The 21,909-nt window shown below is 41.8% G+C and overlaps 2 protein-coding genes across 3 annotated transcripts in view; both read left to right on the forward strand.

The window, feature by feature from the left end:
* pdca (phosducin a) overlaps nucleotides 1-3,841 on the forward strand; it is a 5,563-nt gene extending 1,722 nt beyond the window's left edge. The window contains exons 2-6 of the mRNA XM_030752613.1: nucleotides 1,841-1,901; nucleotides 2,221-2,357; nucleotides 2,470-2,689; nucleotides 2,864-2,976; nucleotides 3,342-3,841. Of these exons, the coding sequence (XP_030608473.1) occupies nucleotides 1,853-1,901; nucleotides 2,221-2,357; nucleotides 2,470-2,689; nucleotides 2,864-2,976; nucleotides 3,342-3,530 (708 nt within the window). The 5' untranslated portion in view covers nucleotides 1,841-1,852 and the 3' untranslated portion in view covers nucleotides 3,531-3,841. The remainder of the gene's footprint in view (nucleotides 1-1,840; nucleotides 1,902-2,220; nucleotides 2,358-2,469; nucleotides 2,690-2,863; nucleotides 2,977-3,341) is intronic.
* A 1,245-nt stretch (nucleotides 3,842-5,086) lies between these two features.
* On the forward strand, nucleotides 5,087-19,981 carry LOC115796068 (kinesin-associated protein 3). 2 transcript variants are annotated; one of them, XR_004021284.1, is made up of 21 exons: nucleotides 5,087-5,292; nucleotides 6,138-6,269; nucleotides 7,215-7,372; nucleotides 7,746-7,807; nucleotides 11,960-12,101; nucleotides 12,720-12,819; nucleotides 12,909-13,033; nucleotides 13,143-13,241; nucleotides 13,375-13,553; nucleotides 13,758-13,920; nucleotides 14,882-14,982; nucleotides 15,076-15,181; nucleotides 15,283-15,395; nucleotides 15,560-15,725; nucleotides 16,036-16,161; nucleotides 16,269-16,367; nucleotides 16,809-16,894; nucleotides 16,970-17,126; nucleotides 18,095-18,185; nucleotides 18,728-19,103; nucleotides 19,189-19,981. XR_004021284.1 is itself a non-coding variant. In XM_030752295.1 (20 exons), the coding sequence occupies exons 1-20, from the start codon at nucleotides 5,264-5,266 to the stop codon at nucleotides 18,825-18,827; spliced, it is 2,334 nt and encodes a 777-aa protein (XP_030608155.1). In that variant the 5' UTR covers nucleotides 5,087-5,263; the 3' UTR covers nucleotides 18,828-19,981. The 2 variants fall into 2 exon arrangements, 1 of the variants encoding a protein (XP_030608155.1); XM_030752295.1 differs by having other exon boundaries at nucleotides 18,728-19,981.
* Nucleotides 19,982-21,909: the final 1,928 nt, after the last annotated feature.

The following is a 21,909-nucleotide window of genomic DNA, read 5'->3' on the forward strand; positions in this document are numbered from 1 at the left end:
TATAAAATTGTGCGTGTGTGAGATATGACATACATAAGAAATCCTAAGTGTGTGTCAGACTCCTGGTAATCTTGTCTTAATCTGATAAGTAAACTTCAGCCTGGTTCATACTAAATGTTTGTGACAACTGTGTGTCTAACTGCATGTGTCGTTTACACACACGAGATGCTGCATATATTCAGATTTGGAGCTCTCACAATGTTCAGTAGCTCTGTGCTAAAATGGGCCAGTCAGGATTATTACTGTGTTCACTGCTGTGCTCACTCATTCACACTTGAACCGCATTTTTCTCGCCACCATAACATTGTGGACATGTTACCAAATGTTCAAACTCAACCTTATCAGCATTCAAAATATACATCGGATGGATGGATGGATATTTTTGAACTTTTTTATATATTTTTTTACATACAAGTTAAAGGAGGCTCTATGTTTTATTCAAATATAAGGCAATAAAGAAAGAATCCAAAAAAGTGCTGGGATTGTCTCTACATATAACTGGATTCAAACCATAGACCCATAACTACAGTTATTTATTTACCTAGATCATAACAATGTTCAACTGAGCCAGATCAAATATACAGATCATCAAGAATGAGATTTCCATGCCAGGTTGGTCAAGACCGTGTTAACAATGATTGCCTCTGGTGCCGTTGGCCAACAGAGTGCTGGTGAAAACTGTGCTACTGTTGGCCAGAGACAAAGGAAGAAGAAAGGGGGGGAAACGTGTTAAGATGCAGCAAGAGAGAAAGAAGGGCAGGAGTGTGGAGGTGATATTAGGGACTGTGACTGGTAAAGGAAGAGACCCGGCTGATGATAGAGAGAATGAAGGTAGATATATTGTGTGTGCATGAGACCAGGTGGAAGGGAAGCAAGGCCAGGAGCACTGGAGGTGGATTCATGCTGTTCTATCGTGGTGTAGATATGAAGCAACATGGAGTAGGGTTCTTTATATAGTGCATTCCTATTCTACTTGAGGTGTCAAAGTGCTTTATACAACATGCCTCATTCACCAATTAACATCCATTCATACAAGCACTCTTTACTACACCTAAACTTTCTAATATTCACGCTTTCTGAACTTGGGGTTCAGAATGTTGCTCAAAGATACTTTGGCATGCAGAGTGGAGCGGCCAGGAATCAAATCACCGACCTTCCGAATCACCGAGTTTGAAGCTGGAAATCGAAGGGGTCAGTGCATATGCCCCACAGGTTGGATGTCAGTTGTAAGAGAGAGGAATTCTGGAGTAAGTTGGAGAGTGTTGCCCATGTTGAACAGATTGGTGATTGGAGCAAACTTTAATGAACGGTGATGAGGGTGTGTTGGGTAGGTATGGTGTTGAGAGAAATGCAGGGGACTGATGGCTGTGGATTCTACAAACGCAACAGTCCCTTTATGTTGTAAGGCATCCTACAATGTTAGGATAAACAAAACCCCACAACAATCACACAGCCCCCAATGAGCAAGCACTTGGCAACAGTCTTTGAACAGAAAGAAACCTCCAGCAGAACCAGCAGCTATCCGCCATCACCGGCTGGGGGTGAGGGAAAAGAGCAGAGAGACAGCACAGAAGGAAAGCCGCTCCAGCCAGTTGGAGTAGGTGTTAATGAAAATGACAAATTTTATGTAAATGAAGGGCAGGGGTCAGTAAGGACAGATGGAACTACACTTAACAACTGATGGTAAATGAAATGTAAAACAAATGTACTTATTAAAAGAATGAAACAAAAAGGGCCTTAACTGCTGAATTAGGTTGAGACTGACATTGGTGAGCATACTGTATAACCCCAGCTGTTTGCTGTATGGACCTAGTCAGGTTATCCACTCTGTGTGTTGCAGGCTTCTCGAAGGATGTCTGCCGCTACTCAGGAAGAAGATGAGCTGCCCTCTAATCACACAGGTCAGAGATGGAATAGTCTATTAGAACTAAATGTAGAGTACCACCCTTATGGAAAACCTATCAGTAGTGTTGCAGTATGATTGACTTCAGGGCTGTTTTCACTTCATGTATTAATTAAAAAGATAAATTGTAACCTTCTGCAAAAAAACACCTGATAAAGATCAGTTGGGATTTAACAAGATAATGGTAAGCGAGACAGTGTGTGTAAGTTAAAATTTATATTTACACTGTCATTCACTCAAGTGTGCAGAGATTTTAAACTACTTCATGTTTTTGTGAAAAAACAGGACTGTGTTAGCACTTCTTTGTGTGTCTCCAGGGCCAAAAGGTGTAATTAATGACTGGCGAAGGTTTAAGTTGGACAGTGTGGATCAAACAGTCCCTCAAAACAAGAGAGAGCTGCTCAGACAGATGTCCAGCCCTCGGGAGGATGACAAGGAGAGACTCAACAGGAAGGTGAATGGAAACTCACAGAACCACACACACAGTAATTCATACCAGTGAGACAGACATGAATACCTGCAAGTTGAAAAACAAGTTAAACAGTAAGATGTTTTCTCAACTCTAGATGAGCGTTCAGGAGTACGAGCTGATCCAAGATGAGGATGAAAGTTGCCTCAAACGCTACAGAAAACAGTGTATGCAGGAAATGCATGAGCGCCTGAGCTTTGGTCCCAAGTTTGAGTTGGTCTACGAGCTCGAGAGTGGAGACGCCTTCCTTGAAGTCATAGAGAAGGAACACCGGCTGACCCTTGTGGTGGTCCACATCTACCAGCATGGGGTCAAAGGTTAGGTGGCTTTTTTTTAAGTTTTTGTCATGCATATTAAATCTTAAGTTACTGACTCAGCACTAGAATTAAAACTCCAGTTTGCTCTGAACAAAAAATGGGTATTTCAGAAACACTCGTGTACTGGACACAGTGCTGTTTGCTAAGTTTTGTCCATTGTCTGTCCTTCATCAGGTTGTGAGGAGCTGAACTCGTGTCTGGACTGTTTGGCTACTGAATACCCCAGCGTTAAATTTTGTCGTATTGATGCTGTGGCCACGGGTGCTTCTGAGCGCTTCTCCTCTGAGGTCAGCGCACTGTTTGCAAATATATCAAAGAAAGTATTACTGACCAGTCTAACCCTACCCCTCTGATGAAGCGCTAGGCTTTAGAGGAGTAAATGCAGTTTCCATTTCCACCCCAGAATTGTAGTCCAAAAATTTTGTTTTGGGTTTTTCTTTTTCCAAGAAACTGAAATTAATTCCCTCAGATTCTTATTTGGAGCCTGTTCCCTACAGTGAAAAAATTCTTCCGAAGGTTTCTCTAGTCACTGGGAAAAGTTCCCGTGGTACCAGTGAGACAGACATGAATACCTGGCTGATGGTTACACCTAGGACTTCCATATTTTATTTTATGAATATGTTTATATGAAGTTTTGTTTCTGTTCTTCCAGGTTCTTCCTGCCCTGCTGGTGTACAAGGCTGGTGAGTTACTGGGTAACTTCCTGGCTGTTACCAAACACTTCAACGAAGAGTTCTTTGCAACGGATGTGGAAGCGTTTCTCAATGAATATGGCCTCCTACCCGAGAGGGAATTCACAGCGTGTGCTGATGATGAGGACGAGGGAGGGGAAGTGGAATAGAAAAATGATGTAGTGGAATGGAGGGAAGTGAATAAAAGCAGAAGGGGGGGCAGACAAAGGATGGGTGGAAATGACATTAAAGGGGTAAAGAAAAGAAGTGGAGGAACAGTATTTCAGTCAGGACACACGCAAGTAACAAAAACATAAACACTGCATGTACAGAAACGCACTTTATAGGAAACATCCATCAGCCCACTGACTGTACTTAGACACAGTTAGGATTAAACCACAGACAGTGAGGAGGTCTGTGCTGAAATACTGCTTGGCAGTCATGTCATAGCTCTCTAATAAAATATATCTTTATCACAGTGCTCCCTGTTGGTGTCTGTCTGTGTAGCAATATGTGAATTTACTGCAATAATACGTGATGTATGTTATCATGGAGTGAACTTCCTGTATTGGGCCAACTTTTCCATGAACTTCTAATGAACCACCATTCATCCCTGTGCCACTTGATGTTTTCTTAATATTAATTTAGCCTATCTGTTGCCTTTTCACAAAATATTACAAGGTCTTGAGAAAAACTTTACCAACACAGTTCAATCAGTCAGTGGTAGTGAACACTGTGCTCCTCTCCCCCACCCAACACTACCTGGCACCTTCTGACCTCACATACCCACACCATACAGTACATCCCTCAAAACCATTACCCCCCACCCGACCCGACCCCCTCCCAAACCCACCCAGCACATTTGTAAGGGTTTCCCTCTTCATTAAACAACAAAAAAGGCATGTCTGTTTTTTTCTTAAGCTCAAGTATGGTTAAATCACTCATACATGTATATATGTATATTTTTTGGTAAAAAGATTATATTGAACTCGCAGAGATAGTCTGAAGTTATAGTTTATTTTATGAACACACACACAGCTTATGTAGCAACTTTGAATTTTTAAAACACAAATGATGAGAGAAGCTAAATCAGGAACATGCTGGATACTTTGATACTTTGTTAGTGGCAATACCCGATCAAGAAACTATATCTGTTTTTCTGTGTGTGAGGAGGGGGGGAGTGTTGGGCCTTCGTGATGAAGTAATGGAGGGCTCTTTCTGTGAGTTCAAATATATGTTTTTCTGCAGACATGAGGAGAGTGACACTTTGTTAATAAGGGAGCTGTAACAGCTCCTTACAAACTCTTTTTTCCCTTAATGAAACTCATCTGAGTATTAGCACATAGGTCCCTTTGTATCACAAACACATGGATAAGAGCATATTATTGGAAATGCATGTAAAAACTATGTTTTTCTGACTGTGAGGAGCCAAAAGAGAGAGAGTCTGTGTGCCTCTCCCTGTTTGCAGAAGCCTCCATGGGATGAAAAAAAAACCCGGATCGTTAAAAATGGTGTAAAATTACACACTTACCAGGCGGAAGAAAAAGTAGTTCCCATCAACCCCGTCTCATTTAGGCAAGATCTCAATAATTTAGTTACTTTCTAACGTGTTCTTGTTAAGATACATTATCTCAAATTACTGAAGTATTCAAAGTATCGATTCTTGGTTTTGATAATCAATTTTAAAGCACAAAGTTCTGGTATCGGAAGTATCGATATTTCAGTATCAATCCGCACATAATTAGCCTAATGATTAGGCGGCAGAACCATCCTGTTGTCAGGTTGATCGTTTTGGCTGGTTGCTAGCGGGTGGCTTCCGGATTTGTAGTGATTCATAGGCTCCATCAAAAAGCTTTTGAAACGCCAGATTCAGTAAGATCAGGAAAGCTTAAATCCGAGGAAGATGCAGGAGGACGCGCGTTACCTCAAACGGTGAGAAACGGTGTGAATATTGTGGGGAGTAACGTTATTGGTCACTGGCGAGGGTTTATTGTACATCAATATAAGTAATACATGATATCCATACTGTCGCGTCAGCTATACCATGAACGGTTACAAGCACTTGGAGGAGCAGAGGAAGTGTTTGTGATTGGAATGAGCTCACTCCGAGCCGTGCCAGTCTGTTTCTTAGTGAGAAGCTAATCAATTTCCGTTCAGATTTCGGAGATTTCATGTTTTCTCGCTCGTTACGAAATACAAGGATGCAATAGGTCCGTTTTATTTTAAATAAACAACGCACATTCAGTTCACAGAGTGTGCTGGTTAAAACTGCACACTCTTGACCGGGGCTTTGGTATTCGCTTCCCTGAGTGAACGGGGTTGGGAAATTTGGGATACAGCTAAACTAGCTAGCAACCGTCCGTGCTAGACTGTGTCGGATTGTCTGCATAGCTGCATAGCTAATGCTTGTCTGCATTGTCGGTGTTAAATGTGTCTTCTAATGGTGGTTTACAACGAGTTTAGCCAATCTTTCTCATGCTTCAGTCCTTTATTGTTAGCCGGCTAGTCAGTTTGTCATTTTATGCTAATGCATGGGCGTGGCTTCCCGTTTTTTTTTTTTTTTTGTTTGTTTGTTTTGTTTTTTTTTACTGTTATTACTGGCATGGAAAATAACCGTTTGCTTACTGGGAACGTTTACAGTCATGATGTGGTGGAATTAACGGGCTTGCTGAGCCGTTCTTTCGCAGTGTGTATGTAAATGATTTCACTGGAGACGCAGAGATTTTACCCGACTGTTTACTGTCTCCGACTGTTTACTGTCTGTTCTTCGCGCACAGCAAAGTGACTGTGGATGGGTTGGACGTCCATCCCACGGAGAGGGCCCTTGTTGTCCACTACGAGGTGGAAGCATCCATTCTTGGAGAGGGCGGGGGTCACGTGGTAGGAGAACGCAAGGAGGGACAGAAAATGTGAGTGGCCTCTTTACACTTATGACTCCCATGCATTTCCATGTTAACCTATAAATCGTTTTTATTCTTAAAATAAGAATTTGATCAGATTAGTTTTGTTTGGGCTGAGTCACCCCTTTGTCAGTCAAATACGTCTAAACTGTACAGGTAGTGAGATCAAGACAATGATTTTCTATTCTGTTGCAGGTATGTAACAAAGCCTGTAGTGTTGGTCAGAGCTCTGTGAATTAGGGATGCTCACATGCTGATATCTGTTAATATTCCCCATGTTAACTAATAACTGCCTATTTGCAAATAAGGTAACATTTACATTAGTGGTTTTATATTTTATATTTAACATTAATGTTGCACTGACAACAAGTGAAGGCAGTACAACTGGAAACCATAGACTGTATATAAAAGATCAGTGTAGCTTCTATATCTAGTTTCTAGTTCCTGGTAATACTTCTAATGATTTTATGATCTTAAGTGTTAATAAAACCAAATTACCTGGTTAGTTATTTGCTACCACGTGAGTGTGCGGTTTTCTTGGGTTTCACAGTCAGATCCACACAGCGTGGTGTCTGTCTCTCTGTGTTAGAGACAGGCTGGCGACCTGTACAGGGTGTACCCTGCCTCTCGCCCTATGTCAGCTGGGATATGCTCCAGCCCCCCCCCCCCCCCCCCCCCCCCCCCCCGCAACCCTGAACAGGATAAGCAGAAGTGAATGGATGGATGGAACCAATTATCAATATCCCAGAAGTTTAATTGACTTGATACTATACTCTAATTAAAAAGTGTTCCTGTAATTTTTTTTTATTTTTGGGGGGGGTGGCAGTATACATAATATGTATGTTGGGGGGGAAATTAGTATTTAATTAGTACAGTTTTACAATCAGTACATTGATACTGAGACTGAATGAAGTGTGCTAGCTTTTTTCTGTTGCTCTTTTCTTCCTGCTCCAGTATCCGCATGAAAAGCCTTTCTCCTAGTACAGATGTGAGTGCTTTGGCAAAGAAAGTGCTGGAGGAGTGTAAGCTCATCCCTGCTTACCGTCTGCACGAGGTGGAGCAGCTGCTCTACTACCTGCAGAACAGGAAATCACCCTCAGTGGAGGCCAAAGGTGAGTCACATCATCTTCATTGCTTCCATGCTGTGGAGTCCAAAAACTCCTCCGTCAAACTGCAACTTTGGCTGACTCACTTTATTTCCTACATGCAGTGTGGCAGCTCGTTAGCTTCGTACACATGAAGCTGTTCTCGTAGGCTTAGTAAACATTACAGAATTCCAACAGTCCAGTATATGCTGTAAATATTTTAGGAGTATTAAGCATGTAAAGGTGTAGAGGGATGGCAGAGCTCAGGTGTTGTTAACTGTATCCACTGTGTCTGTGATGCTAATTAAAGAAAATTTAAACTAATCTAATTGGAGCTTCAAGTTTGGAATGAATGCGTTTGATTACATTTTTTATTTATTTATTTATTTTTTGTCACCAGTGGAAAAAAAAGAGAAAAGAACAGTGAAGCCCAAAGAACTGACGCCGTTTGAAGGCATGGAGGTAAACACTCGCTTCACTTTAGTTTGTCCTCACACAGCAGTGAGCATGTGTTCTGTGTTCTTTATCATAATCATAATCATAATAATAATAACTAGAAAAAGCATTTCCTGAAGAAAATGCACTGTGAATGCTGCATGCTGAAAGATTGGAGCTGAAATGCCAAGAAAGGCTTCAAACAGCTGGAACTTTATTTGCTGAATGAGCTTCAATGAACTGCTGAATACCTGAACTGCTGAACTGTTGAATACCTGAACTGCTGAACTGCTGAATTGCTGAACTGCTGAATTGCTGAACTGCTGAATTGCTGAATACCTGAATTGCTGAACTGCTGCATTGCTGAACCGCTGAATTGCTGAACTGCTGAATTGCTGAACTTCTGAATACCTGAACTGCTGAACTGTTGAATACCTGAACTGCTGAACTGCTGAATTGCTGAACTGCTGAATTGCTGAACTGCTGAATACCTGAACTGCTGAATTGCTGAACTGCTGAATTGCTGAATACCTGAATTGCTGAACTGCTGAATTGCTGAACCGCTGAATTGCTGAACTGCTGAATTGCTGAACTTCTGAATACCTGAACTGCTGAACTGTTGAATACCTGAACTGCTGAACTGCTGAACTGCTGAATTGCTGAACTGCTGAATACCTGAACTGCTGAATTGCTGAACTGCTGAATACCTTAATTGCTGAACTGCTGAATACCTGAATTGCTGAACTGCTGAATACCTGAACTGCTGAATTGCTAAACTGCTGAATTGCTGAACTGCTGAACAGCTGTTAAAAATGCTGAACAGGTGTTAAAACTGCTGAACGGCTGTTAATAATGCTTCAAACAGCTGAAACTTTATTTGCTGAATGATTGGAGCTGAAATGCCAGGAAATGCTTTAGAGCTGAATTCTGATTGGCTGAAAGAGTTAAAGCAGCTGACAAATGCTGAAAATGAAAAACAGCCTGAAGAAATTTTAACAGCAGCTGAAGAAAAACCATAAAAGACATTGAAATGGGTAAAATGGGCCACCATGAGTGAGATGGCTATGGCAGCTGATGACCTTGGGCCATTTTTCCTGTTCAAGTTTATGTAACTTAAGTGCAATTCCTATGTACAACCAGTAGGTGAGCACAGGGTTGGCAAAGCGTTAGAAGACCTCTCTTCTTAAACTCAAGTTTGTTTAACTGCCACTCACTATAAAGCATTGTGAAAGATAAAAGAAATAAATTCCTGGAGACATTTAAACTGCAGCTGAAGAAAAGCCAGGAAAGATATTGAAAGGGCACCACCATGATTCAAGTGGCTATGGCAGTAAATGATGATGGTCCATTTTTCATGTTTAAGGTGTTCCCACTTTGTCTAAATTAAATGCAGCTTTTCTCTGTAACCAGTAGGTGATCACATGAATTGCCAGAAGCTGCAAGGTCTTTAATTGTAGTTCATGAATTTGACAAGTATTGAATGCCAAGAATCAGCCTGAAGAAATTTAAACTGGAGTTGAAGGAAAACCGTAATCATATTGAGAAGTTAAATCCAAGTTTAGTACTGTAGTTTAATGTCTTGCAACTGAAGGCTTTCAGCTGAATTGCTGTCATTCCTGAAATATTTGGGAATGTTGTTGAAAATGTTAAAATACAATGAATGATTCTCCTAAACATGAAGGAGAATGAAAGTGCAGAAAATTGTGGACAGAATGAATCTGCTATTGTGGCAGCCAATGGGAGGAGCCACAGAAGCAGGGACTTATAGGAGTGTTTATGCTGATGTTTGGTAGTTTTAGTTATTGGTGTTTATCAGTTATTCAGTGATGTTTTGTTGGTTTTGACTGTGATTGTTGGTTTGTGATGTCAATGTGATGTCAATGTGTGGTTATTAAGGGTGGCTGATAATGGGCCACCATGACTGAAGTGGCTATGGCAGCTGATGACCTCTGGCCATTTTTCCTGAGCATGCTGTTCTGACATTGTGTCATTAAAGCTATTGCTTCTCTGGTTAACCACTAGAGTGCGTGCATTCACAGCAAAAAAAGCTAGAAGATTTTTCCTTCTTCAGCTGAAGTTTGCTAAAGTGTCAATATAAACAGCATTAAAGGCTCAAGAAGGTCTTGTAAAAATAAACACACACTGAAACTTTGTCCTAAACATGAAGGATAAAGAAGGTGCAGAAAACTGTGGAAAGAATCAGTATAATATGATTGAATAAGAAAAGATTTAAAGTTCAAAACTAACTTGAGAATCTTTTAAGTTTGGGGTAAGTTCACATAAAAAAAATTTTTGAACTGTGAGCGCCACAAGGACCTGCTCTAAACAGTGGTGTAAATTTTATTTTCCTGGGCTCAAAAGTGTGGTTGTGGGAGCAGTTTAAAAAAGGTACTCATTTCTGCTTTGGAGAAAATCAGCTCTCTAATCAGGCTCCCACTCTAGCAAACACAATACACAACCATTATAAACTCTGAAACGCCTGAAAAACCTCTTTAAACTTAAACGCTCACTGTGCTTAAACCGTAAAAGAAATTTTAACAGTAGCTGAAGAAAAACCATAAAAGACATTGAAATGGGTAAAATGGGCCACTATGAGTGAGATGGCTATGGCAGCTGATGACCTTGGGCCATTTTTCCTGAGCATGCTATTCTGACATTGTGTTATTAAAGCTGCTGTTTCTCTGGTTAACCACTAGAGTGAGTGCAGTCACAGCAAATTAAAGCACCAAGATTAATTTCTTGTTCAGCTGAAATTTGCTAAAGTGTTAATATAAAAAGTTTTAAAGCCTCAAAAAGGGCTTGAAGAAATAAACACACACTGAAACTTTGTCTTAACAAGAAGGTACAGACAACTGTGGAAAGAATGAGTTAAATATCTTTGAATATGAAGAGATTTAAAGTTCAAAACCCAATGGAAAATCTTTTAAGTTTGGGGTAAAGTGGGACTTGAACCTGCTCTCTCTGCTTTTTCTGCATTCATGGTCCAGTGTTTCTACCACTGAGCCAACAGGAGTCTCACACAAGCAGTGAGGTTTGCATGCATACATATTGGAGAGCTCTCCCAAGTTGAATGCTTGCAAATGCGCCAATTGAAAACACCTGCGAGGTGCACTGCTTACCTGCTGAGGTGCGTGCACTCTGGCCAAATTTGACTCGGCGCAACTGTCAAATAAGTGCTTCTAAATCAAAAACCGTAGCTCCTATCAAAATCATTTTTGAACTGTGAGCACCACAAGGACCTGCTCTAAACAGTGGTGTCATTTTTATTTTCCTGGGCTCAAAAGTGTGGTTGTGGGAGCAGTTTAAAAAAGGTGCTCATTTCTGCTTTGGAGAAAATCACCTCTCAGAAATTACTATGGAGGTTAATGAAGGAGTTGGAAGGTACTCTCTCTGTTTGAATGCTTACAGTTTAAAAAGTGTACATTTGACAGGGTTTAAAGACACATTTTTTGAAAGTAGAGAAGCAGCTCTACATTTTGAGCAAAAAATCATGGCTGTAGAGTGAAGAGTGTGGACACAGCGGCAGTTTAGAAATAAATTTTCCATCTGAAAGTTTTGAAGTCTCCCACTCTACTAATCAGGCTCCCACTCTAGCAAATGCAATACACAACCATTATAAACTCTGAAACGCCTGAAAAACCTCCTCAAACTTAAATGCTCACTGTGCTTAAACCGTAAAAGATTTTAAAACACAAAGTAATAGCTGAATAGCTGAAAGGCTTGGCTTCATTTTAAAGCTTAAATGGTTTCTCTAGCTTAAGGTATGCTGAAGTTATTAGCTTTCAAAGCCTGAAAGGATTTTTAAAGGATTTGAAACTTCCCCATTCATTTTCAATGGGGCTAAAAATTCAGAAAAATATTAATATAAAATCAATGCTTAAAGATTTGAACCAGAAAAGTAATAGCCCACTTCTCCCGAAGAAGCTGAACGTTTTGATACCTTAATTATTTTTGTAGCTTAAGCGGTTTTTGAGTTTTTAGCGGTCAAAAAACGTACGGAAGAACATATAATAATAATAATAATAAATAATAAAGATTACAAGAACAATACTGTGAATGCTTGCAGCATTCACAGTAATAACCACCTGAAGTTGCTCAAATGTGTTGTTTAAATAGTTTGGCCAGTGACAGAATGCCTTTAGCATCAGCCAGTAACTGTGTGTGTATCTGTGTATGTAGTTAAATGAGGAGGCCTGTATAACCAGGGTGGATGAGTATGTCGAGCTGCTCTATGAAGACCTCCCAGAGAAGATTCGAGGCTCGGCGCTCATCCTGCAGCTCGCTCGCAACCCAGATAATCTGGAGGAGCTGCTGCGCAACGGTACAGTTTCAGTCTCCATCCTAATCCCTGTGGTTAACTGTAAATCAGTTCAAGCAGCATTCAGATTTAAACAAAGGAGATCCATCATATGGTCTGTTCAGAGCTTTTGTTTGCAAGGGGCAGCCAGTCAGAAGAAAGTTGGCTAAAATGAAGAGGGGCTAGCATGGCTGATTTGAGACAGAGGATAAACTGTTGGGCTGCACAGAGACCCAGTATAAGATAAATAAGGAGGATTTTAAACTGCTACATGTAAAGCTATTATAAAAGACTCCAATTCTTCAAATATGGTGATGGAAATGAGTTCAATAAGTCCTCTATAAATGACCATAAGCATCTTTTTCTACCTGAAAACTTTTCAGCTAGGATGTCAGGATGCACCGAATAATCAGTTCTTGTGACTTCCCGTACCTTTAAACGTAGCTGGTGGCATGATCTGCTGTACTTATGTAACGTACTGAGGGTTATGTACCTGTTAGGTCCCGCGGGCCTAGAGGACAAGGGAGCAACATATGATCAGAGAGAGGAAAACACAACACAGCTAAAACAGCCCAACACTCTCCAAACTAGAGACGCTACCTGTCCCACTAACATGAAAGCTCTCCATGTCTTGGCAAATAGAAACAGCTCTTGGTGCTTTGGCCCGAGTACTGAGGGAGGACTGGAAGCAGAGTGTAGATCTGGCTACCATCATCATTTATATCTTCTTCTGCTTCTCCAGGTAACAAACACACACACATACACAGTGGCTCACATCCATGACATCCATTCACACTATCGTGCTTCGTCCTTTTCCCTTTTCCCTCTCAGTTTCTCCCAGTTTCACGGAGTGGTGAGTCACTATAAAATAGGCGCCCTGTGTATGACTGTTGTGGAACATGAGCTGAAGAGACACGACGCGTGGCGCGAGGAGCTACGCAAGAAGAACAAGGCCTATATCCTTTTTAATGGTGTTCTTTGCTTACTTTTCTACTCTCCTCTACACAGTTTTGCTGGATAATTTGAGTCTGTACAATATGTTTTCCTTAATGCTCTTTTGTGCACGTGAGTCGGCACCAGAGAATGGTTCCCTAAGACGAGAACAGGACAAAGCTCTGCGAAAATACCAAGGCCTTCTGGCTAAGCAGGAGCAGCTGCTGAGAGGTTTCATTTATTTTGTCTTCCTCTCCCTCCCCCTGTCAGTAACTTATCAGACAGAACTGGAATGTCTGTATCATCTCTTAACTCTCTGTTTCTCCTCCTCACGTCTGCCTGCCTCTCTTTCTGTGGCTTGCAGTGTCTCTTTACCTCTTGCTGAACCTCGCTGAGGATACGAGGACAGAGTTTAAGATGAGGAATAAGAACATTGTCGGCCTGCTGGTCAAAGTTCTGGACCGCGATGACGAGGAGCTGCTGGTCCTGGTGGTTTCTTTCCTCAAGAAACTGTCCATCTTTCTTGAGAACAAGAATGACATGGTGGGTGGAGACCAAGCCATAATCAAAGAGTCTCCACATCATATGTAGTTATTAGCTCATGTTCCATTATTGGAAAGTAGATAAATAATATTGCTTGTATTTCTGAATTGTGTCTTTTTTATTTATTGTAAAGCACTTGATATGTATTCATATTTCTGTGGTGAGTTTAACGTAATTATTTGGTATAATCTGTGTGATCTGCAGGCTGAGGTGGATACTGTGGAGCGGTTGGCTCGCCTGATTCCCTGTGAACACGAAGACTTATTAAACTTGACTCTGCGTCTGCTGCTCAACCTCTCCTTTGACTCTGGGCTCAGAGCCAAGATGGTGGAAGCTGGCCTGTTACCTAAACTGATTGCCTTGTTGGGTAATGATACACGCTAACATAGTCGCGTGAAGCACTTTGTCCTCCCTTCACACCTCTGGATCCTGAATTAAAATCTAAAAAGCTAAATGGTTCAAATTTGACTTGAAGTTTTAGTCCTGGCAGGTGTTAGATAAGCACTGCATGCTTGTGTCGGTGATCTTCTCTCTAGGCGGGAGTCCAACTGAAAAGTGCGACCAAAACGGGAACTGGAGACGGTCGCCTGCAGAAGGCAGCCTCTGTTCAGTCCCTCAAACCATCTCTTGTTTCCCTTTTGGGTCACGCTTTTTCAAGTTTAACTACAGTTTGAAGGGTGACCAAAGCGATCACAGGGAGGGTTTTGGGTGCAGCACCTTCTTTTTGAATGATTTCACTTGGCAACACCTAGAAGCCTCCAGGAAACACTTGCATCCAGCTGGGAAATGCACATTTCCCCCCTACCCCAACCCGAGGTTACTGACTGGTGCCTGGGTGTGTGTGACGGAGGCTTACTTGGCAACAAATTGTAGAAGTGCAAATCAATCAAAACACTTTCTGGTTCATAAAGAAATCAGAAGGTATTTCAAAAACTTGTCAAGATGGGAATCAATGCAGTGGAATCATGAAGTTCCTGTTCAAGAAGTTCTGACAGGTTAATGTCCATCAGTAACCTACAGAGATTCGCTTGTTGTTTGACTAGAAGCTTGAACAACAAAAGAAATAGATGGAATTTAATTTAAAGCTAAATCAATGACAACCAAACTAAAGGAAAAAAAAATACATAAATGTGCTGAAACAAAGTGCCAAACTTACCCGCCTTAAACTATAGGAACAGTGTCCTACTTACTGGCTGGGTAAGACTTTAAATTCAACCAGCTCTTGTCATGGCTGTTTCTTCTTCAGTTAACCTTTTAATGCAGTAGTATAAGATATTGGTATTTTGGCTGGCTAAGTGTGTGTGTGTTTTTTTTTTTTTTTTTTTCAGTGGACGAGAACAACCAGCAAGTGGTCTTGCGGATCTTATATCACATCAGTATCGACGACCAGTTCAAGGGCATGTTCGCTTACACCGACGGCATACCTCAGGTACAAAATGCTCCACTGGATTGAAGGACATTCTGACTCATAGCTCTAAAGTCTAAGGTAGAGTTTTGTGTGTGTGTGTGTGTGTGTGTGTAGCTAATGCACATGCTGTACGAGCATGGTGAGGAAATTGAACCTGAGCTGATCTCTGTCTGCATCAACCTGGCAGCAAACAAGAAGAACGCGCAGATCATGTGTGAAGGTATTTCGCTTTTTGCACTCAGAGGTGGTGGATACTGTTCAGTTTTGTCTGGAGTCTTTATGGCTTTTGGAAGAGATTATTAGGAGTCTCTCCATCTTTAGGACATGGATTGAAGATCAACATGAAAAGAGCTCTGAAAATGAAAAACTCCCTCCTCATGAAGATGATCAGAAACATCTCACAGCATGATGGACCAACCAAAGCACTGTTCATAGTGAGTTACACGCAATAAAAACACTGCAACTATCCAAAACCTAAAATTATCCTTAAAAATGAACTTATGATAGGTTTTGTACAAATATTGCTGCGGTCAGTGTTGGTCGGTGTTGTTTTCTGAACAGTCGTGGTTGCATTGCGTAATTCTCGCCTGTTTGTCAGGACTACGTTGGTGACCTGGCAGCAGAGATCCGGGTGGATGAAGAAGAGGAGTGGGTTCTGGAGTGTTTGGGGACTCTGGCCAACCTCACCATCCCTGACCTGGACTGGGAGTTGGTGCTCAAGGAGTATAACCTTGTACCTTATCTCAAGGACAGACTTAAACCAGGTGCCTTCAGATCAAGTTCCATTTTCATTTATATCTTTTAGTGCAGTGATATTTGTGGAAATTGTGGGAACTCCAGGACTACCAAGGCAGCCAGCTATGATTAGGCCACAGTCCTTTTAACTTAAAAAGACTCATTGATGTCATTTCTTAGTTCTACCATTAAGCCGTACTTTGCTAAACACATACTGTGAAACAATCAAAAGCCAGAAAATAGGCACCTTTAGTGTAGCCAGTTAGCTTTACTGCTCTTTTAGAAACTTATTGCAGTCAAAAAAGTTCCACCTGTTTCCTTATCTTGTGTCTGTTGCAGGTTCAGCAGAGGATGACCTCATCCTGGAGGTGGTGATAATGATTGGAACAGTTTCCATCGATGATGCCTGTGCTGTTATGTTGGCTAAATCTGGCATTATCCCTGCGCTTATCGAGCTACTGAATGGTAACATGCGTGCCAGTGTTTTTCCTGAAGCTGTATTCCATAATCACAGGCTTGTTTACTTGGAGCTAAAACCTGCTTACCACGTGTCTGTTGTTTGCTCAATGCAGCCAAGCAGGAGGATGATGAGTTTGTATGTCAGATTGTCTACGTCTTCTATCAGATGGTGTTTCACCAAGCTACGCGAGACGTCATCATCAAAGACACCCGTATCCTTCCCACAGCTCACCCTGTCCATGCCACAGGGCCTCAATCCTGATGGGTCTTTCACTTTTTTCTTCATACGCTGCTCAAAAAAATTAAATGATGTAAATAAAATATACAAATGATTTTCTCCATTTAACATCGGAGTCAGAGGAGTCTCCAGTACTGTTGTTTTCTGTGTTCCATAAAGATGTTGTGGGTGATCAGAGTTGCTCAGGATGGCCTCTTAACATCTTTACTGTGCATTTTTCCACCACCTCTCCCAGCACGTCCAATCTGGCTCCAATTACAAAGCCAACTTTCATTTCTTTTGAGTAGTCTATGTTGGTACATCCAAAGGGAACTGAAATATTTGGTGTTTTAAGATGAGAGCGGTTTCACAGACCGTAAAATCTTACAGCACCGTTAGACGATTCTTGGTGGATTTTCTTTAACCCTCTCTGCAGAGGCTCCAGCTTACCTCATCGATCTGATGCACGACAAGAACAGTGAGATCAGAAAAGTGTGTGACAACACCCTCGATATTATCGCTGTAAGTTAACCGCGTGCTTGTGATGGATATCTCTTTTCTAAAATAAGGAATAAAAATTGCACTTTCTTTTTCAAGGAATACGATGAGGAGTGGGGGAGGAAGATTCAGTCAGAAAAGTTCCGTTTTCACAACAACCAGTGGTTGGAGATGGTCGAGAGTCGGCAAGCTGATGAGTCCGAGCCTTATCTCTACGATAACGACAATGACCGGACCGATCTCTTCTACAGCGCAGGTACACTTAGCCTAGACTAGGAAAAGTGACGAGCCCCACACCAGATTTTGAGTTTGTATTCCCAGCAGGATAACGCTGACCTCCCAGAGTGCTTCTCTCCTGCTGTGCTCCTGTTTCATTGCTGCTGATGGCGAGCCTAACATTGCAGAGCCGCTGGACTGGATGGGTCATTGCAGCCCAAAGTCATATTATACTTGAATTGAAATGAGTGAAACTAGTGTGGAAGTTTGTTCACGGCCAAGGTGTCATCCTGACCCTTTTCCCACAACAGCAGCAGTTGTGGCAAGTTAAGGAAGTTAACTTTTCATTTTCTAATTATGAATAAGATTTGACAAAATAAGTATTTCATTAAGATGTGCCCCTTTGTCCCACCCTTTACTTCTTTGGATTGCTCGTGTCCTTCTAGTTGTTTTTGGATGTAAAAGTAGAACAGTGATAATATATCACACTCTCCACCTCTGCCTGGACCTACCACTGTTTCCTAGTCTGCAGCCCTCGTGCCTGAAAACGCTCTGATTCGCCTGCTCTGCACAGATTAGCACTCCAGTTCAGCTCAGGCTTCCCGATGCTCTGCACAGCCAGCAGCCATCCCACCTCTCCACATGCCCGGCATCCATTCTGACCCATGCTGCCTGGGCTCAGTATCCCATGTCCTGCAGTAATTATTCATTTTATCTAACTAGAACTAGTGTTTGCTCATGATATAGCCGCCTTCTTATCGAAACGTGCATAAGCAATACATGTTTTTAAGCAGCCAGGCACACAATAATTATTTTACATTGATTTATTTTAATGGAATTACTGCTGTATTTAGCCTGAAGTGTTTTTGCTCGTGTCACGTTTAACATCAAAAGCTTTCATTTTTCTCAGTAAACTTAAACAACAGTTTTAGTGGTTTCAGTGACTCGGGGTAGATGGTCTTGATTTTTAGCGTATATCTGTTTACAGTTTTTGTCGTGTGTCTGAAGCTTTAGATGGAATAACTCCAGGAGATGGTTCAGTCAGCCCAGACTACTTCAGTGACTTGCAGCCTCAGAATGGAGACTCGCACCATTCAGGGTGAGTTCACGAGCCATCCTACAGTTCACAGAATTAGCAGGGCTTTCAAATTGTTTTGGAGTAGCAGGGGGGGGGGGGCATGCCAAAGTAGCAGGCGCTTTATGACCGAGACCGAAGCCAATGACAGCAGCAGACGATATGACTAGTCACATGGCAGTCGTGAACCAATCAAATGGCTCAGAATGAAAGAACGTAAATATTGCCACGTGCGTCCACATGGCGCTGAAAATGGAGGCGGCAGAGGGCGCCAAATATTTTTTTTTTAGGAAAATTAAAAAGTAGACGGCGCAGAGTGGTGGAGTAGGTGGAAAATGCACCTGCCGCCGGCATAATTTGAAAGCCCTGATTAATCCACAACAACCAGTCAGAAAAAAAACATGGTCTGTAATCTGATTGGCTAACTGTAAATGGGGAAGGTTGATATTTTATTCAGGCCACCAAAGCCTCCAGCACTTCTGTCACAATATGAAGTTGTTGTCCTTCCTGTCAGATGTTGTTTTTCACACAGTTAAGCAGGTACCTCTCATTCATTTCTTTACCAGAGATACAGGGGACGTCTTCGACCAGACCAGCTCCTCACCTGGACGACCGGCCACTGCCTACGGCTTCAGACCCGACGAGCACCCCTTTTATCAATACTGATAGACACACATCCATCACATTTTGATATAGTCTGCACGATGTCATCGTCTGATTTAAATTGTAAGAAAAAGGAACGACTTCAAGGACTTTAAGAACATGGGTGAACGATGCTCGTTTCTTTCTTTTTGCAGCCCTCCCAGGTGGTAATGCCCCCCCCCATTCTCTTAGTCTCCACCGCTGTTCTCCAGTTTTCTCCATGCATTTCAAAGACTGTAGCCATCATGTACCAATTCATACTGAAAAGGGCAAACCCAGTGTGAAAGCACCCCAAGAGAGGTTTGCTATAATTTGAAACTCACAAGACAAAACCACAACAGTATTATTTCCAACTACTGCATTATAAAACGTTTTTGACCCACAGACATGTAAACACTTGAATGCGGTGTCCATGAAACGAGCCCAGCAGTGCGTCATTGAGTCAGACATGAAACAGCAGAAGAGCACAACCTCTGTGATCACCGATAACTTTGTGCACAGGACAAGATCCATTCCTTCAATAACAGCAGCTGTGGTCCGGGACCGTTTTCCTCACGGCTCTTTAAAGAAGAGTCTGCATTGGGTAAAACATAATGGCTCATAATGATTCTGGTTGTATCAGGAAACTGAAGTGGAAGTTTTTTGTTTTTTGTTGGTCATCTTAAGTGGGATGATTTCATGTTGCTGGATATCTGTTGTGTTGCCAGTGTCCTGCACAAGTTTTCGCTGTGTTTTAACGTGTGTGCTCGCAGCAATCCAGGGTTACTATCACAACACTAATGAGGAATAAAAAAGGCAGGATTGTGACTAGATGCTAATTATTAATTCCTTCTTTGCTAAGGCGTTTTCCATTGAGCATGGCACTTAATGCTCGCAGCTCCATGTCTGAATGTATGAATGTAATCTTAAAGTACATGGTGCCATGTTAATATCAGGTGCCACTGATCTAACCCTCATATGGAAAGGATGGTCACACACGGTCTGTTTACAGAACACTGACCTTTACATGCTGTATTAGTTTTAGTCCTGTTTGCACATATGCACTTAAGTTTTGTTTTCATAAGTTATTGTTGATCTCTGTATGTTTTTTTTTTTTCTTTTTCATGATGCCTGGTTTTATTGCTACTATTAAAGCAAGTACTGGAGTATAGATGCTGTCCACTCCGCTGTCTTTAATCCTCAAGTTATTAAATAAAAAGAATCTATTTGATGTGATTTCTTACGCTTTGTCTTATTCACAGTCACATCAAAGGCTTTATGCTCACCCTGTAGAGTTTGAGTTCATGGGTTGCCTGCACTCTGCCCTTTAGTCCTGTCAGTGGCGCAAAAAGGGGGTATGCACTATATGCAATGAATAGGGGCGCCGCCCAACGGGGGCGCCAAAACGATGTGGGAAAATATTTCTCTAGTTGCATTTTCTGTATTTAACAGCTGTGCATATGACATGATCAATAACAGAGGCGCTGCGCTGATTAGGCGCCCCTGCGCTCCTTCACCTCCTCCCATTTAAAGACAGTCCGTAAGTTATGTCATAGAAGTCTTGTATTTTATAAGTCCATGAATAAGTGATCTGCACACATGAACACAGTAAACGTTGAGAGGATGCGGATGGTGCGTTGTGTGTGTGTGTGTGTGTGTGTGTGTGTGTGTGTGTGTGTGTGTGTGTGTGTGTGTGTGTGTGTGTGGTGTTCTAGCTAGCGGTTGATCGCAAGGCGCCGCGCCGGTCTGACGCTTCACTTTCGGAGCTCTGCTGTCTCTGCATTTAGCAAACAGGAGCCCCGCGGACTCCGCACCGGCTGGATCGCTGCTTTGATCGCTGCTTGAACCTGTATTATTTCACTGCAATTTACAATCTACCACAGCGCAGGGGAAGTTCACAATGTGCACGTTTGGTGTCCCTAAGGTCATGCGCACTTGATTTCGCGGCTGCAGAAATCGAAATGACAGCCAGCATGAATGAGAAGTAAGAAGAAAAACGAGGATCAAATGAAAATTTCAGGAACGAAGTAACAGGAGTGGATCATGGCTGCAAGTCTTTTAGAGTATGTCTCCACCAGCTTTGCACATCTAGTGACTGAAATTTTTGCCCATTCTTCTTTGCAAAACAGCTCAAGCTCAGTCAGATTTGATGGAGAGCGTTTGTGAACAGCAGTTTTCAGATCTTGCCACAAATTCTGGATTAGGTTTAGGTCTGGACTTTGACTGGGCCGTTCCAACACATGAATATGTTTGGTTTGAAACCATTCCATTGTAGCCCTGGCTTTATGTTTAGGGTCATTGTCCTGCTGGAAGGTGAACCTCCGCCCCAGTCTCAAGTCTTTTGCAGACTCCAACAGGTTTTCCTCCAAGATTGCTCTGTATTTGGCTCCATCCATCTTCCCATCAACTCTGACCAACTTCCCATGTTTTGAATCATGTGTAACTTTCTTTCCACTTCACAATTGTATACCACTTTGTGTTGGTCTTTCACATTAAATTCCAGTGAAATATATTTATGTTTGTGGTTGTAATGTGACAAAATATGGAAAAGTTCACAGGGTGTGAATACTTTTGCAAACCATTGTACATGCATGCAGTACACACTGCTGCTCAAAGGTTTGGGGTCATTTGGAGAAGTCCTTGTTTTAAAGAAAATTTGCTTTAATATTAAATGACATTTATAAGTAATGTTTTCAAAGATCACAGATGTGTTTAAATCAAATCATTCATTCATCACTTACGATGTTAAAGGAAATGTCCACACAGTCATATAGAAGCACATTTAGAAACACTCCCTCGTGTGTTGAAATTCTCTTCATCAGCTTCTTCATATAAAATCCAGAACTTAGTTTAAAAGCCTCATAGTACCATACTATCCTAACAGAGCACTTCACCCTCAGACTGCAGGCTTACCTCTAGTTCTTCAGGTTTCTGAAAGCAGAATGAGAGGCAGAGCCTTCAGCTTTCAGGCCCCTCTTCTGTGGAACCAGCTCCCAGCTTGGATTCAGGAGACAGACACCTTCTTTATTTTTAAGATTAGGCTTAAAACTTTCCTCTTTGATTAAGCTTATAGTTAGGGCTGGATCAGCAGAGCCATTCCTTATTTATGCTGTTATACTGGGGCCTT

The sequence above is a fragment of the Archocentrus centrarchus genome, chromosome 17 (assembly GCF_007364275.1).
Source record: "Archocentrus centrarchus isolate MPI-CPG fArcCen1 chromosome 17, fArcCen1, whole genome shotgun sequence".
Classification (NCBI taxonomy): domain Eukaryota; kingdom Metazoa; phylum Chordata; class Actinopteri; order Cichliformes; family Cichlidae; genus Archocentrus; species Archocentrus centrarchus.